Source organism: Mesoplodon densirostris, chromosome 9 (assembly GCF_025265405.1).
Source record: "Mesoplodon densirostris isolate mMesDen1 chromosome 9, mMesDen1 primary haplotype, whole genome shotgun sequence".
NCBI classification, from domain to species: Eukaryota; Metazoa; Chordata; class Mammalia; order Artiodactyla; family Ziphiidae; genus Mesoplodon; species Mesoplodon densirostris.
Window position 1 is genome coordinate 90,550,429 of NC_082669.1, and position 17,980 is coordinate 90,568,408.

General features: G+C 36.8%; 1 protein-coding gene across 1 annotated transcript in view; it reads right to left on the reverse strand.

Moving 5' to 3' along the window:
* The window catches only part of TNPO3 (transportin 3), a 95,126-nt gene that overhangs the window by 29,648 nt on the left and 47,498 nt on the right, over positions 1-17,980 (reverse strand). The window contains exons 5-12 of the mRNA XM_060108770.1: positions 13,980-14,123; positions 11,324-11,499; positions 10,660-10,798; positions 9,066-9,212; positions 6,667-6,774; positions 4,868-4,959; positions 2,770-2,909; positions 281-472 (exon numbers count right to left, since the gene is read on the reverse strand). Of these exons, the coding sequence (XP_059964753.1) occupies positions 281-472; positions 2,770-2,909; positions 4,868-4,959; positions 6,667-6,774; positions 9,066-9,212; positions 10,660-10,798; positions 11,324-11,499; positions 13,980-14,123 (1,138 nt within the window). The remainder of the gene's footprint in view (positions 1-280; positions 473-2,769; positions 2,910-4,867; positions 4,960-6,666; positions 6,775-9,065; positions 9,213-10,659; positions 10,799-11,323; positions 11,500-13,979; positions 14,124-17,980) is intronic.

The following is a 17,980-nucleotide window of genomic DNA, read 5'->3' on the forward strand; positions in this document are numbered from 1 at the left end:
CGTTTTTATTCTTTCCCCCAACTCAAAAAGGAACTATGTTTAGTTCCAATGTGTTGTCTCCACTCAAAATCCAGGTTCGTGCTATAAATACTGTAAGCACTTTGTATTAGTTATATAGCCTTAAAATATTCTAAGAATGCATGTACACATAATCAACACCCTCCCCTCTGAGTGACCTTCCCCATAACTGAGTAAACTGCCACTGAAAAGTGGGATACAACTGATATAACACCTAGAAGTGGCTTAGAGACTGCTCCTTCTTAATATCTTAAGTAAGTACCTTTTAGCAAGCCCACAGCAGCTTCTGGAGACAACATGAAGGAATCAAGGGAACGGGCAATCTCTAGGAGTCCATGAAAGTGCTGAGCCATGTGGTCTCGGCAGACAGAGCAAATGTTATGAATGGCTTTGGCTGCAGCAGAAGCCAGAGGTTTTTCACACAGTCCTTTCATCAAATAGCCCAACACAGGGTCTAAGGAGAAAATCCATACGTAAAGATTACATTATTTGAAACTCAAGGAAAACTTCTATTTGTTAGAACAAAGGTTTTACATTCCCTTTTTAAGCAAAAGAACCATTTAAAAAAAATGAAATGTGGGGCTTCCCTGGTGGCGCAGTGGTTGAGAGTCCACCTGCCGATGCAGGGGACACAGGTTCGTGCCCTGGTCCGGGAAGATCCCACATGCCGCGGAGAGGCTAGGCCTGTGAGCCATGGACCCTGAGCCTGTGCTTCCAGAGCCTGTGCTCCGCAACGGGAGAGGCCACAACAGTGACAGGACCCACGTACCGCAAAAAAAAAAAAAAAAAAAAAAAAAAAAATGAAATGTGTTTAAACTCCAATGTTTTTACATATAAAAATGGAGCTAATCTCACTGACAAATGGTGTCAGAGAAAGTCCTATCTATTTATCTTCCATTTCTTTCCTTGTGGAAATCAACTGTTGCTTGTTGCTAGGGCTTCACAGAGCACGGTTTGAAAACCACTGATTCAGTCTGAAACCACTGGTGGATATAACCAAGTATTAATAGGGTAATGTAAGAAAGATGATAAAGCTCAGAGAGTACCATTATACTCAGAGATTAGTCACTTTGTTTAAAAAAAAAAAAAGCAGTCTACATTAATCAGGACAATGAGTTATCTAAAGCTGACACTTTTATACTTGCTTCTTTATAATTATAAAAGGCCCCCAACCACACAGATGGATCTTCAGCACTTCTAAAAGAATTAATTCATTATGTTTTACTTTCTGCCAAATGTAAGCGTTCTAAGAAAAGTGATTACAAAGGCGAATTCCTATAAAGCAAATCCTAGTTATCCTTTACCTTGCTTCATAAAAATCAGAATGTTTTTCTATGAAGAAACCCTAAGAAAAATCATACATGGTTAAAGAGCACTTTATGTGTACTACAGAGTAACCACATACCAAACCTTATAAAAGAAGCAATCTCTGAAAGCCCATTTAAAAGTTATCTCCGTTTCTAGTCTAATGACAAAAACAATGCACCAACCCAGCATGAACCTGCTCCCCTCCACACACACAAAAAAAGGCCTGTTTAGCATGGGAATCAGAACTAGAATCTAAAACCTAGTCCACGCAACTCAAATGCTACAGGCTTCAATGATTCTCAAATTAAATATCTGTGTTTTTGACTATTCTAGAGTTAAGTATGAACACTCAGCAATTTGTCTTCTAATTGAGGCACAAATTTGAATGAGATACTACAGGTGGTACTGAATGTAAGTCTTAACAAACAGATAAACCCACTTAGTTTCTTTGTGGAAAAAGTGTTCAGAAAAGAAAGCCAAATTTTGAGACAGATAATGGAAGTGAAGAGATTTAAGAATTAGAAAATAGGTATTTTGGAAAAATTTTTAAATGGTATGTTGAACTTGAAAGTGACTCAGCTATGATGTAATAAGCTTATCTATCTTATATGTTCTGTATACAGAAACAAGAAAATAGGAACACACATCTCTTTTTAAGTAGGAGTTTCAGTCAATAAAAAAAGATCATGTGTAAAATAAAATCAAGTCGAAAGGTGGTAATAAAGATAAGTACAGCACAAACTTAATGATATTCACGAATTTGAGAATTCTTAAAATTCTCAGAATATATCAGTCTTGAACATCAGGTGGGCTTAATATATATTAACCTAGAAAAATTATTTAGTCTCTCTGTATTTCAGTTTCCTCATCTGCAAAATGAGGGGATAAGAATAAATTATTTCTAAATTTACTTTCAATTCTAAAGTTATTTTATATGATCTTTAGTTGTTTTTTCAAGTCAGTAACGGCAGCCAGAGGTTATATAACTCAACACTCTTCATTCTAGTTTGTACTTATTTAGTTTCAATAATAATTCTTAGTTTTTAAATGGAGCATGTATTTAACACTGAAATAACACACACACCCCTTTGCTTTAGCCTATTAGCAGCTTCTAGTTTAGAATTACAGGACAGTCTGATTAGCTCAAGCCTATGCCAAAGCCTAACAAAGACAGAAATAGTTACGCTGAAGCAGAGTACTAGTAGCAAACTGTTTCCCTATCTAGAGGTCTAATCTTTCAAAGGTCCTTTCTCCAAAGTCTGATCAGATTATAAAATGTTGTATCAACTAAGTAATAACTCATATATTTAGTCTCAGTGTCTACGAACATTCTACCTATCAATAAAAGAGAAAGTAGGAAAACAAAAGCAAAAGTAAGAGAGAGAAAGAAAGAAATCAGAAAAATCAGAAGCAGCAGCTGCAGAGGAGAGTGTTCACACATACCAAGGAACTGAGGATTTCGATCAACCACTTCGCTCATCTCTCCAACCAATTCAATGCTGGTGTATCGCACAGCTGTATGTACGGTCTCTGGGAGACGGACAACTCCTTCTAGGACCTCCACAAGTGTTGGATTGTTCTCCCTGAGTTTAGAAGGCAAGTACTCAGAGTTACCAATTTCAGAGGTTAGGTTCTGGCTAAAAAACAGGCTGCAATGACACAAATCATTGCTAAAGGGTTTCTTTCTAAATAAATAACCATTTGGATAAAAGTGCTTAACATCTGGTATGAAAGTTTTTTAACCCTCAAAAAGGGGGAAAAGGCAGAAATGGAAGATATCATTGTTTCAGCTGAGAAGCATACTACTGCTCCTTAATCTTCTGAATGTCGGTGAAGTGTCTAAAGACACATCCTGCTGTCAAATAAGGCTCTTCAAATTGGAGAGGCAGGCAATTACTGTGGATCAAAGTCTTCTTTTAATGAATCCATTTTATTTATTCCTATATCTGCAGCACCTAGAACAGTGCCTGGCACACAGTGGGCACTCAATAAATATTGCTGAATGGCTAAATGAATGAATAAATAATTCTAGACCACTTGCTATTAGTTGTTATTCTCCAAAAGATTTCTTATAGCTGGATAATGGATACTTTAAGAACAGGTAAGCATGGGTGGGCCAGCTCACTAATTAAAGAAATAAGAACACAAGCTATAGGAATAAAGGTGCCCTGACTTAGAACATGAGGGAAAATTAAAGTTATCCAAATACTTTCCACAGCTCCATGAATTAACTTTTTCCCTTTCCTTCTCTTTTTTTCACTCCCCAAGAATACTGGCTGAAGTTCTTTAAGCAGAGTGGAGGATGCCCCCAAAGTGGTAGAACGTAATCCAGAAATGAAAGATGTTTAAAATGCAAATAAATCCTGGATTAGTGCAAGAGCACTCCTTGCTGATACACTAAGTCTATTAAGTCCTTCATACACTAAAAAAAATTGTAATCATGCAGTTGGCTTGAAATGTGGATAAACAAAAAACAAAATATAATCTTCTCTCATTTATGCCTTATGCTTCCTATGGGCACTAAGCTAATTATTGAGACTCTCTTCCCATCCTTTCTCATACCAACACAAATCAGTTAGATTATTAGTGTAATAATCTTCAGACTGTTACTGAGGTTCCAAAAGATACCAAATGGGTTTAAGATCAAATAGTGTATGTGATTCAGGACCAGAACTTCTTAATAGAGAAAAACAAACCTACTCTATCTCCTTAAATATTTACTGTATTAGAAACAACATAAGATTTCACTGACTAGACCCTGTAAGACAGCTAAGAAAGAAGCACTGTACATTTTATGAATAGAAGCCTTAACCATCTCTCCAACCAAGGCCATGGACAGAGAGCTCAACTGCAGACATCTGATTACAATACAGGAAAACTTGACAGATACTAGCATTGATTTATAAACTCACAGAACAAAGTAAATTCTGTTTTTAAGGATTCATGTTGAAGTAATAAATAGAATTTCTATGCTAAGCAATTAGAAATCAAACTCTAATAATTTAAAATTTTCCAATGACAAAAACAAAAATAAAAATTGCCCTTTAGAGTTTGCTATTCTTTTAGGTGAAATGGTACCTATGCCTGGCCTCTCTGAAACTTACAAAGGACTCTCCAAGACAGGAAAAAAGGAGAACAATATAATTAAATATTTGTAAGGATAACTCACCCAAGGTCACAAAAGCAGGTGAGAGCCAAATTAGTGCCTATTCAAATGCTTTTAAGCAAGTGCCAACAATTTAACAGTCTAACAAATTTTTGATTATACCAACTTTCACAAGGGAACCTAGGTTGGGAAGATAAATCAGCATTGTTTTCCTAGCATCAAGAACAAAATAATTTTAACTCTAGGAAATGTGGTTAAAACATGGATATCAACAATGCATGCTACTCTGGACTAGACTCTAGAAGTCAGAAGACTAGACAGCATTATAGAAGTAAGAAGTTCTAAGAGTTTCCAAACATATCCCATATGAGAAAAATGTAATTTTCCTTCCTCTGATATTAAGAGTTCCCAGCAAAAGACTTATTAGACACTCACGGATCAACACTCTTTGCTATAGCAGCCATGATAAAGAGAACCGCTTCTGTCACCTCCCAGGGTGGGTTGCCTTCTTTCAGAGTAGAATATAACTAGAGAAGAAGAGGTGGATTATGGATCCATCAAAAGGAAAACAGAATAGAATTCCAGAATAAACAAAACAAAAAACTCTGTTAGTTAAAATAAATCTAGCCCCTTGTTTCTCAATTTATCTCTCAGAGCCAGGGAAAAATAGTATCTTCATTTTTCAAATCTTCACTAACTCTAAGTAATACTAGTTTAATATTTGAAACAAACCCATTTAGGTCCCCAAGAGTATATCAAGATTATCGTCTACCCCCACAAAATGAGTATTATGGAGAAAACAAAACATATTACACGAGTGTCTTTTCCTGGTCCTGATAACAACTCATAAATACATAAACACACTTAAAAATGAGATATAATGTAAAACCTCAGCATATGCATTGGCTTTACATTTCTATTATTTTAACTACTTGTCTGCATCAACACTAGTAGCATAGATTAAATTCCTAAAAAGTAGCTGTTCTGAAGCACCCATCACAATACCATGTCCAAGCAAGAGGAGATGGGGAAAGACCAAGCAGAATACTCAGAGATGTCCAGAAACTTCCCAGGGTATATCCATCAGTGGAATGTGACTGGGTGTTAGTCTAAATAAGATTTCTGTAGTCAAATAACACGCTGCTAGTTAAGATAAAATTAAACAATTCTCTTGTACAACTTCACAGAGCCTTTAAATATACTATTTAAGTCATTTTCCAGTTTTAATTGACAGAACTGTTTTTTTCTGGCAAAGAACATCTCATGAGACTGGTGTCCCACAGTCCACATCTTGGACAAGACTAATAATTTATATAAATTTGTAAATTGAGGCCTGGAGAAGAACAAGTAACTTGTTCAAAGCTGCAGAGCCAGTGAGAGAAGAGTTGAAATCTGAGCACAGGTCATCTGCCTGTGATCTGGGGATCTCACTAAATCTGCTTTCTAAGAATCCCCAACCCTTTCTAGTTAGGTCAAGAAACAAACTTTGTTTAATATAAAGAAATATAGTTACAATTTTATTAACGCTTTCTAGATCAGATGATGCCCCCAAATACACAAAATGCCTGGATTACCCATCCCTCCAAATTAGGTTAGTTCAGTATTGCTGACAAAGCATTAAAACTAGTATTTCAGGATTCAGAGCATGATCCAGCAATATGAAAACCACCTGACATTATGCTAATGTTAAGTGATGTGGAATGGTGGTGACTGCAACCTTATGATGTAAAATGCTACTCACTGATTGTCAGGAAAACCACAGGACTATGATTCTTCTACTCTAGTATAGTCACCTCTGGGATGAAACCGCAAAGGAATCTAACCATAAATGTGAACAAAGGAAATGCCAAATAACTAAGAGTTGCCAGGAGTTGATACATAATTATTAAAGCAGAAAAACTTGTCTATTTTCCTGGCTAGGTCCAAATTCCCTATAAGTATCTTGGGGGCTTTAAGGTTTATCCATGATCTTCCATTTCAACTGAACAAGTGGAACAACTCTCACTAGCAAGATTATAGTGTAAACCATAACTGAACTGTTCACTGCAATTGGCTTGTAAGATACTAAACAAACATAGCTACTATATGCCAGGCAGTGTGCTAGGCACCTGCATATCTACTGTCCCATTTAGCTATCAAGATTGAAGAAAAAGATGGAACACTTAGAGAAGACATAGAAGTTAACACAATTAAAGTGATTGGTAAAACTGCTAAGAATCTCCAAATGGGCTTACCTGAGCAAAACACTCCATAGACCCAATCAAGAAAATCAAGTCCTTCACCAGGTCTGACACCCTCATCCGAAACTCCCCAAAGTCATCAGTCTCCTCAGGAACCCCCTCCTAAAATTTCAAATCAGATAACATTTGTTTTAAACTAAGGCTTTCATTTACTTTATAAAATCAAGAATAAAAAAGCCATTAAGCAGTCCAGTCCCAATGAACACAAAGATGAATCGCCTAAATCACAAAGACATTTTACTTTAGAGGGTATCCCAAACTTTTAGGTGTGTCAAGTCAATACAGCCTATCCTCTGCCTTGACTACTAGAAATGCTTCTCTTTTTTTGTGTGTCCCAGCTACATCTTGCCTGCTGTTGGAAAAATCTGGAGTGGTGGGGGTGGGAAGTGACCTAGAAGAGGTGGTAACTTAAGAGTTTATTAGCCTATCTAGATAAGGCCTAGCTTTTTATTACTGAATAAGCCTCTGAAGCTTTACAGTGCAAGATCTACCAAAATCAACCATTATCACAAGAACTAGACACAGAATAGAATATTAGACTTTAAAAAGAATTTTATATAGGTGGACAGATACATAATAAGACAGGTATAGTAAAATATTAATGGTAGAATTTAGGTAGTAGGTATACAGATATTCACTATAAAATCATTTTCCCTTTGCTGTATATTTGAAATATTTCATTAAAATATACAGAGATCGGGCTTCCCTGGTGGCGCAGTGGTTGAGAGTCCGCCTGCCGATGCAGGGGACACGGGTTCGTGCCCCGGTCCGGGAAGATCCCACATGCCGCGGAGCGGCTGGGCCCACAAGCCATGGCCGCTGAGCCTGTGCGTCCGGAGCCTGTGCTCCACAATGGGAGAAGCCACAACAGTGAGAGGCCCGCGTACCACAAAAAAAAAAAAAAAAAAAAATACAGAGATCATTTACATTTCATGCTTAAGTTTTTCTTATTCCAACACCCTCCTGTGAGTAAATTAAGGCTTACCAATTGTGAGATGGTTATGGGCATGTATAAGAATCTTGGACCATGAGTATCTGGGAAAAGCCCTTAGTATTATTGACAATTGCTGATCTAGTTCAACCTCCTTGCTTTAAGATGAAAAAATTAAAGTCAACGAATGAGGAGGAAACAATGGCTGTCTCAGATGAGATAATGAATTATAAAGCACTATACACCTACAAGTGTAAGGAATTACCTGCCAGGGAAATGGTGTCACAGAACTAGCAAAGGGAAGAAACGGATCAAGCAAGCACAGCCATTTAAACCAGAGCAGCCCGGCTTTTATTTACTTATCAGGCTTCCAAGCAATATGTAGCTGAAGATAAGATTCCTCAGTTTTAAAAAAAAAAGTAGTGAAAACCACTAAACTAAATCATCACTAAGGTTCTGTGGAAATACAAAATACCATAACTCAAATAACAACATTAACATTAAAATGAATAGACAGTTTTCATGTGAGATTTAATAGTAAGCAATAGGAAAAAAACCCACACCAAGTTATAGGTTGAAGGACAGGGATATTAAACCAACCAACCAAAAGAATGAAATAAATGTTACAAAATTTGAAGTGACCAAGCAAAGAATGAGATTGAAGAGTTTTCCAATGGACTGTTTTATAATATTTCTAGTATATTTTATTCTAAGCAAATAGATTATATTTTATTTTAACTTATAAAATTAGTATAAGTAATATAAAGAAAAATTGCACATATGTGTCGGGGGGGAGTCATAAGTTATTTTCCACATCCTCATACAAATATTTCACCTTTGTGTTAGTTTTAATCCAACCACATATTTTATGCTATTAAAAATACATATTATAAAATCTGACATTATTTTTTCATTTAGCATACCAACTATTGCTATCTCAAGTTATTATTTTTAACTGCTGCATTATGATCCATCAGAATGCTACATAATAATATACATAACTCTTTAATATTCTTTTTTTTTGGGGGGGGGTAGACCATGCCACACAGCTTGAGGGTCTTAGTTTCCCGATCAGGGACTGAACCTGGGCCGCCAGCAGTGAAAACACCAAGTCATAACCACTGCACCACCAGGGAATTTCCTCTTCTAATACTCTTGTACATGGGTTTACCATTTTTTACTTTTATAGATAATGCTTTGTACATAAAATAGCAATTTTTTTCTTCTGCAGAATTATTTAAGGTGAATTCCCAGAAGAATAACTGGCTCAGCAGGATTGAGTTCTTTTTACATAGACCTAGCACTCTTCATTATACTGGTACTGACTTCTTCAGTGTAAGCTAGAGTGACAGAAAACCCACAGATTCCATTAGCTTTATTCTCTATCTTTTCAGTTCCTTTTCAAGTTAGCATTGAAAAGAAGAGGAAATCAAGACTTGATTAAGTAGAGAAGAAAACTTACATGGTCTGGTTCCAGCTGGCAGTGGCGAGCCAAGGCATGAAGCAGCCTTTGAATGTAAGCTTTGAAGATGCCATGAATAACTTCATCATTAGTTTTGTATAAATGCTCCCCTAGTCGGTACCAAAAGTTAAAGGAAATTTCTACTACCTATCAAATTAAAAGAAAGAGAAAAGATGGTTTATTTGAATAAGAAAAGAAGGCAGTTTTATTATTACTAGGGCCAATAGGAAAGAAACACTTTAAAACAATATGAGTGGAACCAGTTAAGAGGCCACCTTTTTTCTAGCAGATTTATTATTATCCTCCCAAATTATATCTTTCCATGTTAGGCCCAAAACTCCATTTAGGATGACTGGCTTTACATTCTCTGTCTAGCCTTGGGATAACTTCTCCAACAGTATACTGGATTCTGAATTTAGAGAAACAGATACAGAAATGGAAGTCTCGGGCCTCCCTGGTGGCGCAGTGGTTGAGAGTCCGCCTGCCGATGCAGGGGATACCGGTTCGTGCCCCGATCTGGGAGGATCCCATGTGCCGCGGAGCGGCTGGGCCCGTGAGCCATGGCCTCTGGGCCTGCGCATCCGGAGCCTGTGCTCCGCAACGGGAGAGGCCGCAGCAGTGAGAGGCCCGCATACCGCAAAAAGAAAAAAAAAAAAAAAAAAAAAAAAAAGAAATGGAAGTCTCTTTAAAAGTATTTTTTCCTAAATTCTGAAATTATTTCATTTTATTTTTGAGATTAAAACACTTCTCACCAGATAAACCACCTACAAATACCTGTACAAGCCACAGCTCATCTTACATATGGCACTGTTCAGAGGAATGATAATTATTAGGTAGTACAATACTTCTGCCCAAAAATGTTTTAAGTTTCAACAAAATCTAGATATCCTCATGAGATTATGTCAAGCAAATACACATTATCTTTTATATGATCAAAGAAAAAGGACTGAGACTCACAGGACTACTGAGCCCCTCCCTAAGAGGGGCCCTACCATCCTTTCCCATCAATGATCCAAAATGGAGCAATTTCAATAGAGCTAACCCAGCTTGGGAGTTCTTTCTCACTTATACTATTAAGAGGAGATAAAGCTTCTTGAATAAGGAGTTGTTTTTTTTTTTTTTAATCTAGCAAACTTAAAAGAGGCAGCATGTCTTAGAAATTTTGGGATGAAGAAGACTCTTTAAGTCCTTTCAATGCCATTCTCATTTTCATCCATAGTTTGGAAAAAACTTTTGTATGTTAAAACTTGTCTCCACAAGTTAAGATTTGGTATCTTTTCTTTAGCTATAAAGCTCTAAAGAATAACTGACGCTAGAGAGGGTGCCTCAGTGGAAAAGTAATAGGCTTTTTTGCTAACAGGTTCCTATACCAGTCAGCCCAGCTAACCAAGTAGGAAAATAGAAAAGAATCAAAGCCGAAGCCCAAATATATATATTTAAAAAAATTCAAAACAGAGGAAACTCCCCATCACATTAATTAAAAATAAAACTATGATTTCCCACAAATAGAAAGCTGGACAGGAGAAAATGGAATGCAGATAATATGTGACATACAACTTGGAAAATAATGGCATTAGCATAGAATAAACACTACCTCATATTGAGGGTGTCCTGCACAGATAAGAAGCAGTTCTAGAGTTCGTAGGTCCCCAAGGCCTTGGCCTGGAGTACAAACAATTTTTTCAAGAAAAGTTTCACACAGTTCAGTGAAAATACGGCAGTAATTCAGAACTCTGTAAATGAAAGAGGAATGAGAACATCAAGTCAGAAATCTGGATATTATGTGTACAAACACAGTTAATCAAATAAATAAAAGCAATCCTCAGCCTAAGGGACATGTAGTGATTACTTGCTACGTTGTATCACAATTTCTATAACAAACATCTTTCCTTAAATCACATACTTCTATACATACAAGCAAATGACTCATAAGTCAGTTAAAATTCTCAATTATTAAAACATCTGAATAAAATTCCCATCAAATCACACTTGATACTTCAAAGGGCATCCCTAATTCTTAAGAGCCTTACCCTTTTAAGTGCAAAAACTTACTACTCTCCATGATCACAACCTCTCCCTCTGCATTTGATTTGCCACTCTTGGTTCAGATGAGAATAGCAGAGCATCTTGAGGATGCAATGTATATATTTACACAGAGTCACGAAGAATCACAAAGGATAGATAAATAATAAAAGGTGACTTAAGAGAACACCAGACTGTATATGAATCCAGGTCTACTGCCTTTAATAATTACTCACTTGTCTAAATCTTCACGTGCCACAGCCATATGATAGGCAGTCTCCAATGTCAGGACTCCTTGAAAAAGTTGCATGGCTAATGGCAAGTTGGTTTCCACATTCTCAATGGCGTACAGAGCTGAGCATACGCAGTCTGAAGCAGCTTCATGTAGGTTGGATGAGGTCTTATCCTGTTGCTAGGAGGTAGCAGGAGTAGGGAAGTAAGAAGTTTGATCATTAAGCTGTAATCCAAGTAACAGGAAAGCAATTATAGCCTGTTTCTGAACATGTACTTTAAATACATAACAGCCTAATAGTCATGGCCTTCAATGAGACAACATCCATCAATCTTCCTATTTCTGACTATTATTTCCTTATATGCCAAGCAAATCAGCCTTTTTGTACCTCAGTCATGGTCATATGACTTCTAAAATTCATATTTTCTTCCATACCAGTCCCTCCAAATGGAATTCTATGTGTTCCCTGCCCTATTTTAGTCTATGGAAATTTTCTCCATCTTTTTTTCTGATATTCAAGTATTATCTAAAATGAAAGGGTCCAACAAGTATCAACACATCATTGTGCTATTTCAGAATACTAAGGTTAAACAGAGATTTTTAAAGCTTCTGGGGAGGAAAGGAGAAGGTAACTTAGAAAGGAGCAAAAATCAGTTTATCCACCTTCTCATTAGCAATGATGCCTGCCAGTATATAAGAAAGCAAGGTCTTAGAAATTTTGAAGAAAAAGAATAGTGAACATAGAACTCTATACCTAGCTAAATCATTGATTAAGAATGAAATAAAAACATTTCTCAGGAATGCATGCAAAAACTCAATATTTATTTCCCACATATCCTTCTGAGGAAGGTATTTGAGGTAGGTAAAAAAAAATGGTTAAACCAATCCAGAAGCAGAGTAAAGAGAAGTCCCAGGATGACAGCTGGGGAGCAGATCAAAAGAGCAACTGATACAAATTAGAGAATATTAGAAGGTTCAAGGAGGGAGGCCTCCAGGGTTTCTATTCAGGACAGTACAGTTGAGAGGTTGGATAAATTTAGCGAAGGCATATTGGTCTTCTGTGAATAATAAAAAAAACAAGGACATTTAGAATCTCTGCGAGGAGGAGCGGGGGGGCGGGCGGTGGGAGCTATAAAAGCAGGGTTGGGAAAGCACAAAGACACAAATTATTCATTAGGTTATTCTTAGATTGAGTGGCAGTGAATTCAAAAATATCCACTGTATTAACTATGTTTCAAAAGTTAAATGTTCAAATTTATTCTTTTGTATATATCAAGTATTATTTTAAAAATATTTTTTAAAAAAGAACTATAGGGGAAAAGTTATATAATAAGGTCGTGGTCCAAGCATAAAGCAAACTAAAATATTTAGTTTTATGTGGCATGACTTCGAACCACTGAAAAAAATGTAAGAACGAGAATACATTTGACCCTGACTCTAGAAACACTCTTTTAAGTAACAGAGGACCTAATACTGGATCAGTAGAGAAGACAATATAACCCTAGCACACTACTTAGCTTGCTCCTTACCCCAATCTCAGTTCCCAAGAGTCACCACTGTTTTAAGTTTGAAGAGTATTCTACACTGTCCTCCATTCATATGTAAACTTATTTACACACTTTTTAAACAAAAGTGGGACCTGAATTTTTTAATACTGACTACTCTTCACACAACTTGGTGAGATGAGAATCAAAATTACCATTATTGAGGTATGGCAACAATAGACATGGAGACAAAGACAATGATTAGCAAAACAATTATTAGCATCCTAAGTTTCCTGAATTTTAGCTTCTGATCCAAGAATGACAGCAGAAATACACGAACAACAGTACAATACCAAAAATGTCTCCTTGAAGAATGTGTTTTCCTTTTCTTTCTTTAATTCACAGTGATATCAACCTAGTATCATGCTAAATCTTCTAAATTATAGTACACCAGCACACAACCAGTATGGAAACACAGAGTTTCCATACTAATATGTGTTCATGGAAGGAAAATCATCAGGGAGAAAGAGACAAAGTCACACCCACCTCCAAAGACCTGTTTAACATTTGTGCTTGAGGTATTGCTGTTTCTTGTTCTAAAAACTAGTCTTATTCTAAGCACTCACTTACTCTTTGTCTACCAAGACAGAGGAATGTATTACTAGGCATTGTTACTTTTAAAGTTTAAGGAACAAATGCACAAGTGTATAGAAATACATTACTTCTGATCTCAAAAACCCAAAATTCATCCTATACATACCCTGATGTTTAAGTAAACTACCTCAGTTACAAAGATAATATTCTGATTTGTAATTGTCTCAAACGCCCAATGGCCATTATTAGAAACAAACAACTTAATACTTTTAAAATAAGAAAAAGAGACCAATGGTTTTTTTGTTACTTGAATTTTAATATGTAAATCATTGATCTACACATATCTACATATAAGACTGCTTTCCTCTTAAACCTAACTACATTTTATTCTGAGCACTAAAACTAATATCTTAATTTGGTACTTGGCAACAAGGAAGGGACAGTGTTGCTTTCTTACCATACACTTTCCACTCACTCCGTAAAACTCTGAAAACACTCTTATATCCCAGAAGGGCAGTTACCCTAAGCGACTATGTGCCAGAAACAAACAAAAACCATTTCATAAACAAAGCCATTACTTACCAAAACCTCAAAAAGAAGTGCTAGTAACTTATTGTTAGCCATGAAGTTACTGTCCAAAACTCCTAAGTTAAACCAACTTCCCAAACAGCGAAAGACCTTCATAAGCATTTTCTCATCTGTTCCTGCTTTTTCTACACAAGTCATCTGAAAAGAAGGAAAAAAAAAGTTACAACAAATAATGTCAATCTTTATATTTAAAATATTATTACAATCACCTTACAGGTGTAATGATGAGAAGGATAACAATAACAGCTAACAGTTAAAAGTGCTTTTTAATTGCCAGACACTGTCTCATCACTCTTTTTTTTTAATAAATTAATTTTATTTATTTATTTTTGGCTGTGTTGGGTCTTCGTTGCTGTGCGCAGGCTTTCTCTAGTTGCGGCGAGCGGGATCTACTCTTCATTGCGGTTCACAGGCTTCTCATTGCGGTGGCTTCTCTTGTTGCAGAGCACAGGCTCTAGGTGCACGGGCTTCACTAGTTGTGGCACACGGGCTCAGCAGTTGTGGCTCACGGCTCTAGAGTGCAGGCTCAGCAGTTGTGGCACATGGGCTTAGTTGCTCCGTGGCACATGGGATCTTCCCAGACCAGGGCTCAAACCCGTGTCCCCTGCACTGGCAGGCGGATCCTTAACCACTACGCCACCAGGGAAGCCCTTTCTCATCACTCTTAATTCACTTAATCCCCACTAAAACTGTATAGGTATGTACTATTATTATCCCCACTTTCTCAACTGGGAAGCTGAGGTACAGAGAGGTTATAGACTGGTTCAAAGACAGATATGTTTCAGAAACAATTATCAGTATATTTCTTAGATCCAACTTCTGCATTAATGTAATCTTATCAATAGAATTGTCTTTAAAGTAATACTCATCATCTCAGCCATGAAAAAGAATGAAATTTGTCATGTGAAACAACCACGGATGGACCTGGAGAGGGTATTATGCTTAGTGAAATAGGAAAGAAAAATATTGTATGTTATCACTTATATGTGGAATCTAAAAAATGAAACAAACAAATGAATATAACAAAACAAACGGACTCATAGATACAGAGAACAAAGTAGTGGTTACCAGTGGGGAGAGGGGAAGAGGAGAAGGGGGAAGATAGGGGTAGGGGATTAAGAGGTACAAACTACTATGTATAAAATAAATAAGCAATAAGCATATATCATAGAGCACAGGGAATATAGCCAATATTTTACAATAACTTTAAATGGAGTATAATCTATAAAAATTCTGAATCACTATGTTGTACACTTGAAACTAATATTGTAAATCAATTATATCTCAATAAAAATTAATAAAATAAATAACACATCTATACACTTGATTTTATAGAGTAGAAATAAGCTAGTTGTACTACTGTATATTGCTTCATGAAAAGCTGGTATTTCAGCTTCAGCACTGGAATACTCTAGCAAATATACCATCCACAGAAAGTGATATTACTATAAATATGATAGTTTATAAAAGATATAATGAAAAGTCAGACTAAAACTCACCATTGTTTCTCTTTGTAAACTGTTTTTGTGATGTATACTTTTTCCCAAGTAAGGTGTAATGCAGCTTTTTCTGGATAAAGAATGTTTAAAAATAGAGACTTCCCTGGTGGCGCAGTGGTTGAGAATCTGCCTGCCAATGCAGGGGACACGGGTTTGATCCCTGGTCCGGGAAGATCCCACATGCTGCGGAGCAACTAAGCCCATGCGCCACAACTACTGAGCCTGCACTCTAGAGCCTGCAAGTCACAACTACTGAGCCCGTGTGCCACAACTACTGAAGCCCGTGTGCCTAGAGCCAATGCTCTGCAACAAGAGAAGCCACCGCAATGAGAAACCCGTGCACCTCAACGAAGAGTAGCCCCCACTCGCCCAACACAGCCAAAAAAAAAAATAATCTTTAAAAATAACTTTTGCAGGCAATGGATTAGAATTATCATAACTGCCATGGCATTTAGAATGCATGGGGGGGCGGGTGGTAGTGGTATGTAATCCCATAATGATCTAAATGCTGACAATTATACTTCCAAGTAGCCATGTTCCCCCTATGTTTGCAGTATCAGGCAATAATTATTACATACTTATTAATTAGTTTGAATTACACTGAACTGAATTGAAATGAATGAAGAAAAAAGAAAAGATTCAAGTAAGTGCATGGCAACCACATACCCACATCCACACCAACAAACACACACACCTAAATCTTTGAAGCTCTCGCTATAAACTCATGACACAATTGCTTGGCCTTTATGCTTCCTGAATGACATTTCAAGTTTAATAAGGCACGATGTTTACAAAGGGAAGGACTTGATTATACATTCTAACTACTGACTCAAACTTAAGACAGAATTTTGGAAAAACCCTACATCTAAAACTAGCTACCCTGAAGAGAAGAAATTCTATTAATTAAATCAAACACTCACCACAAAGCTTCAGAACTAAGAGATGCCTTCAGTTTCTCTTTGAGAACTGTATTATTAAAGACTCTTGTCTCTTATTAAAGTTAAGACCTCAAAAGCTAAAAGATAAATACCAGAAGAGCTCACCAGTAAAAATATAGCAGAGGTAAATAATAATAGATCTTGAATTAATGAAATGGAGAATAAATGGAGAAAAATATTAGAGGCCAGGCTCAGTTTAAGAGCAAGAAGAATAATATTTAAAAAAATTATAAAGTTCAACACAATGTTTAGGAATAAGTCCATTCAAATAGACCACAAAAGTATAATACTGACAAGAAAATAAGATAGAATAAAACCATTAAAGAGAACGTGGGGTAACTGAATGAAAAGGTTCTAAGAAGCTTTTGGTATCTATTACAGCCAAATACCTATTTTTCTTGGTAACTGTGGACTAATTTCATGCTCTAAGTTCTATAACATGACAAGCTACATGACAGAATTATAGACCTTATTAAGTACCACAAGGATATATTTTTCAGATTTCATGATGATAAATCAAGCTAACACCTGTTGCCAATTGTGATAAAGTGCTAAGTCAAGTCCAAGTGGCTAACCGCACTTGCCCATCGTGGCAGTAATGATGACTGTAACGACTACAGTGGCCACTGAATTTTTTTTTAGTTCATTTGAGTGCTTACAAAAAATGACAAGCTCGGGTCGGTTAACCCAACTCAAGTCACAGTCTGAGAGCTAGACAGCTTCCACAGCAGCTCCAAATAAAGCTCTTATTTTTTGTAGCTGCAGAGCTAATACTGCTGGAACTCATATACAAAATTTAATTGTGTGGCTTGCTGAATTACAAACAACAGTCGAATTTATAAGTCTCACCAAGTTTCTCATGTGAAAGTTCTGAAATTGACTGGTAAAGAATGGACTTCTGATGCATGGAATGGAGACATCTGGTTAGACCCTAATGAAACTGATAATCCTGAAACCCCAAGTCACTCTGAGTCTACCTTACCAATAAAAGTGGCCTGCCTTCCAGTGTCTGAGACTAGCCTTCCTCAGCTTGAAAGCCCTGTAATGACCCCATCTGAGACAGATGCTTTGAAAGAGGATGCCCAATCTCTTCAATACCTACCACAACCATCCCCTGTACCACTCATAACTAGGGTCAAATCTCAGAAGGTTCTAGGGGAACAGGTACATGCAGGAGGAAATAACTTATACACCAAGAGAACTGTAAAACTTTGCTTATATGTGTCTGCAGAAAGCTGGGAAACATGCAGGAGTGTATTCTAAAGGTGTTAGACCGAGGAAGGCTGGAATATAACACTACATTGAGCCAAGCTCATTGATACGAGTGTACTTCCTTGAGATTCTGGATTTAATGAGTATATGGAGCCTCTGGGAAGTACCAATAGGAATATCGTAGTGCAAATACCTAGGATTTTAGAACAAATCTATGCTCTCTTCTGCAGGTAACTATTTTCCTTTTGAGAAGCAGCTTCTGATTTGCTACTGGGCCTTGGTAGGCCTATCCATAGGACAGCAATCTCATCAACACCTGAGATTCCCATCATGAACTAAGTATTGT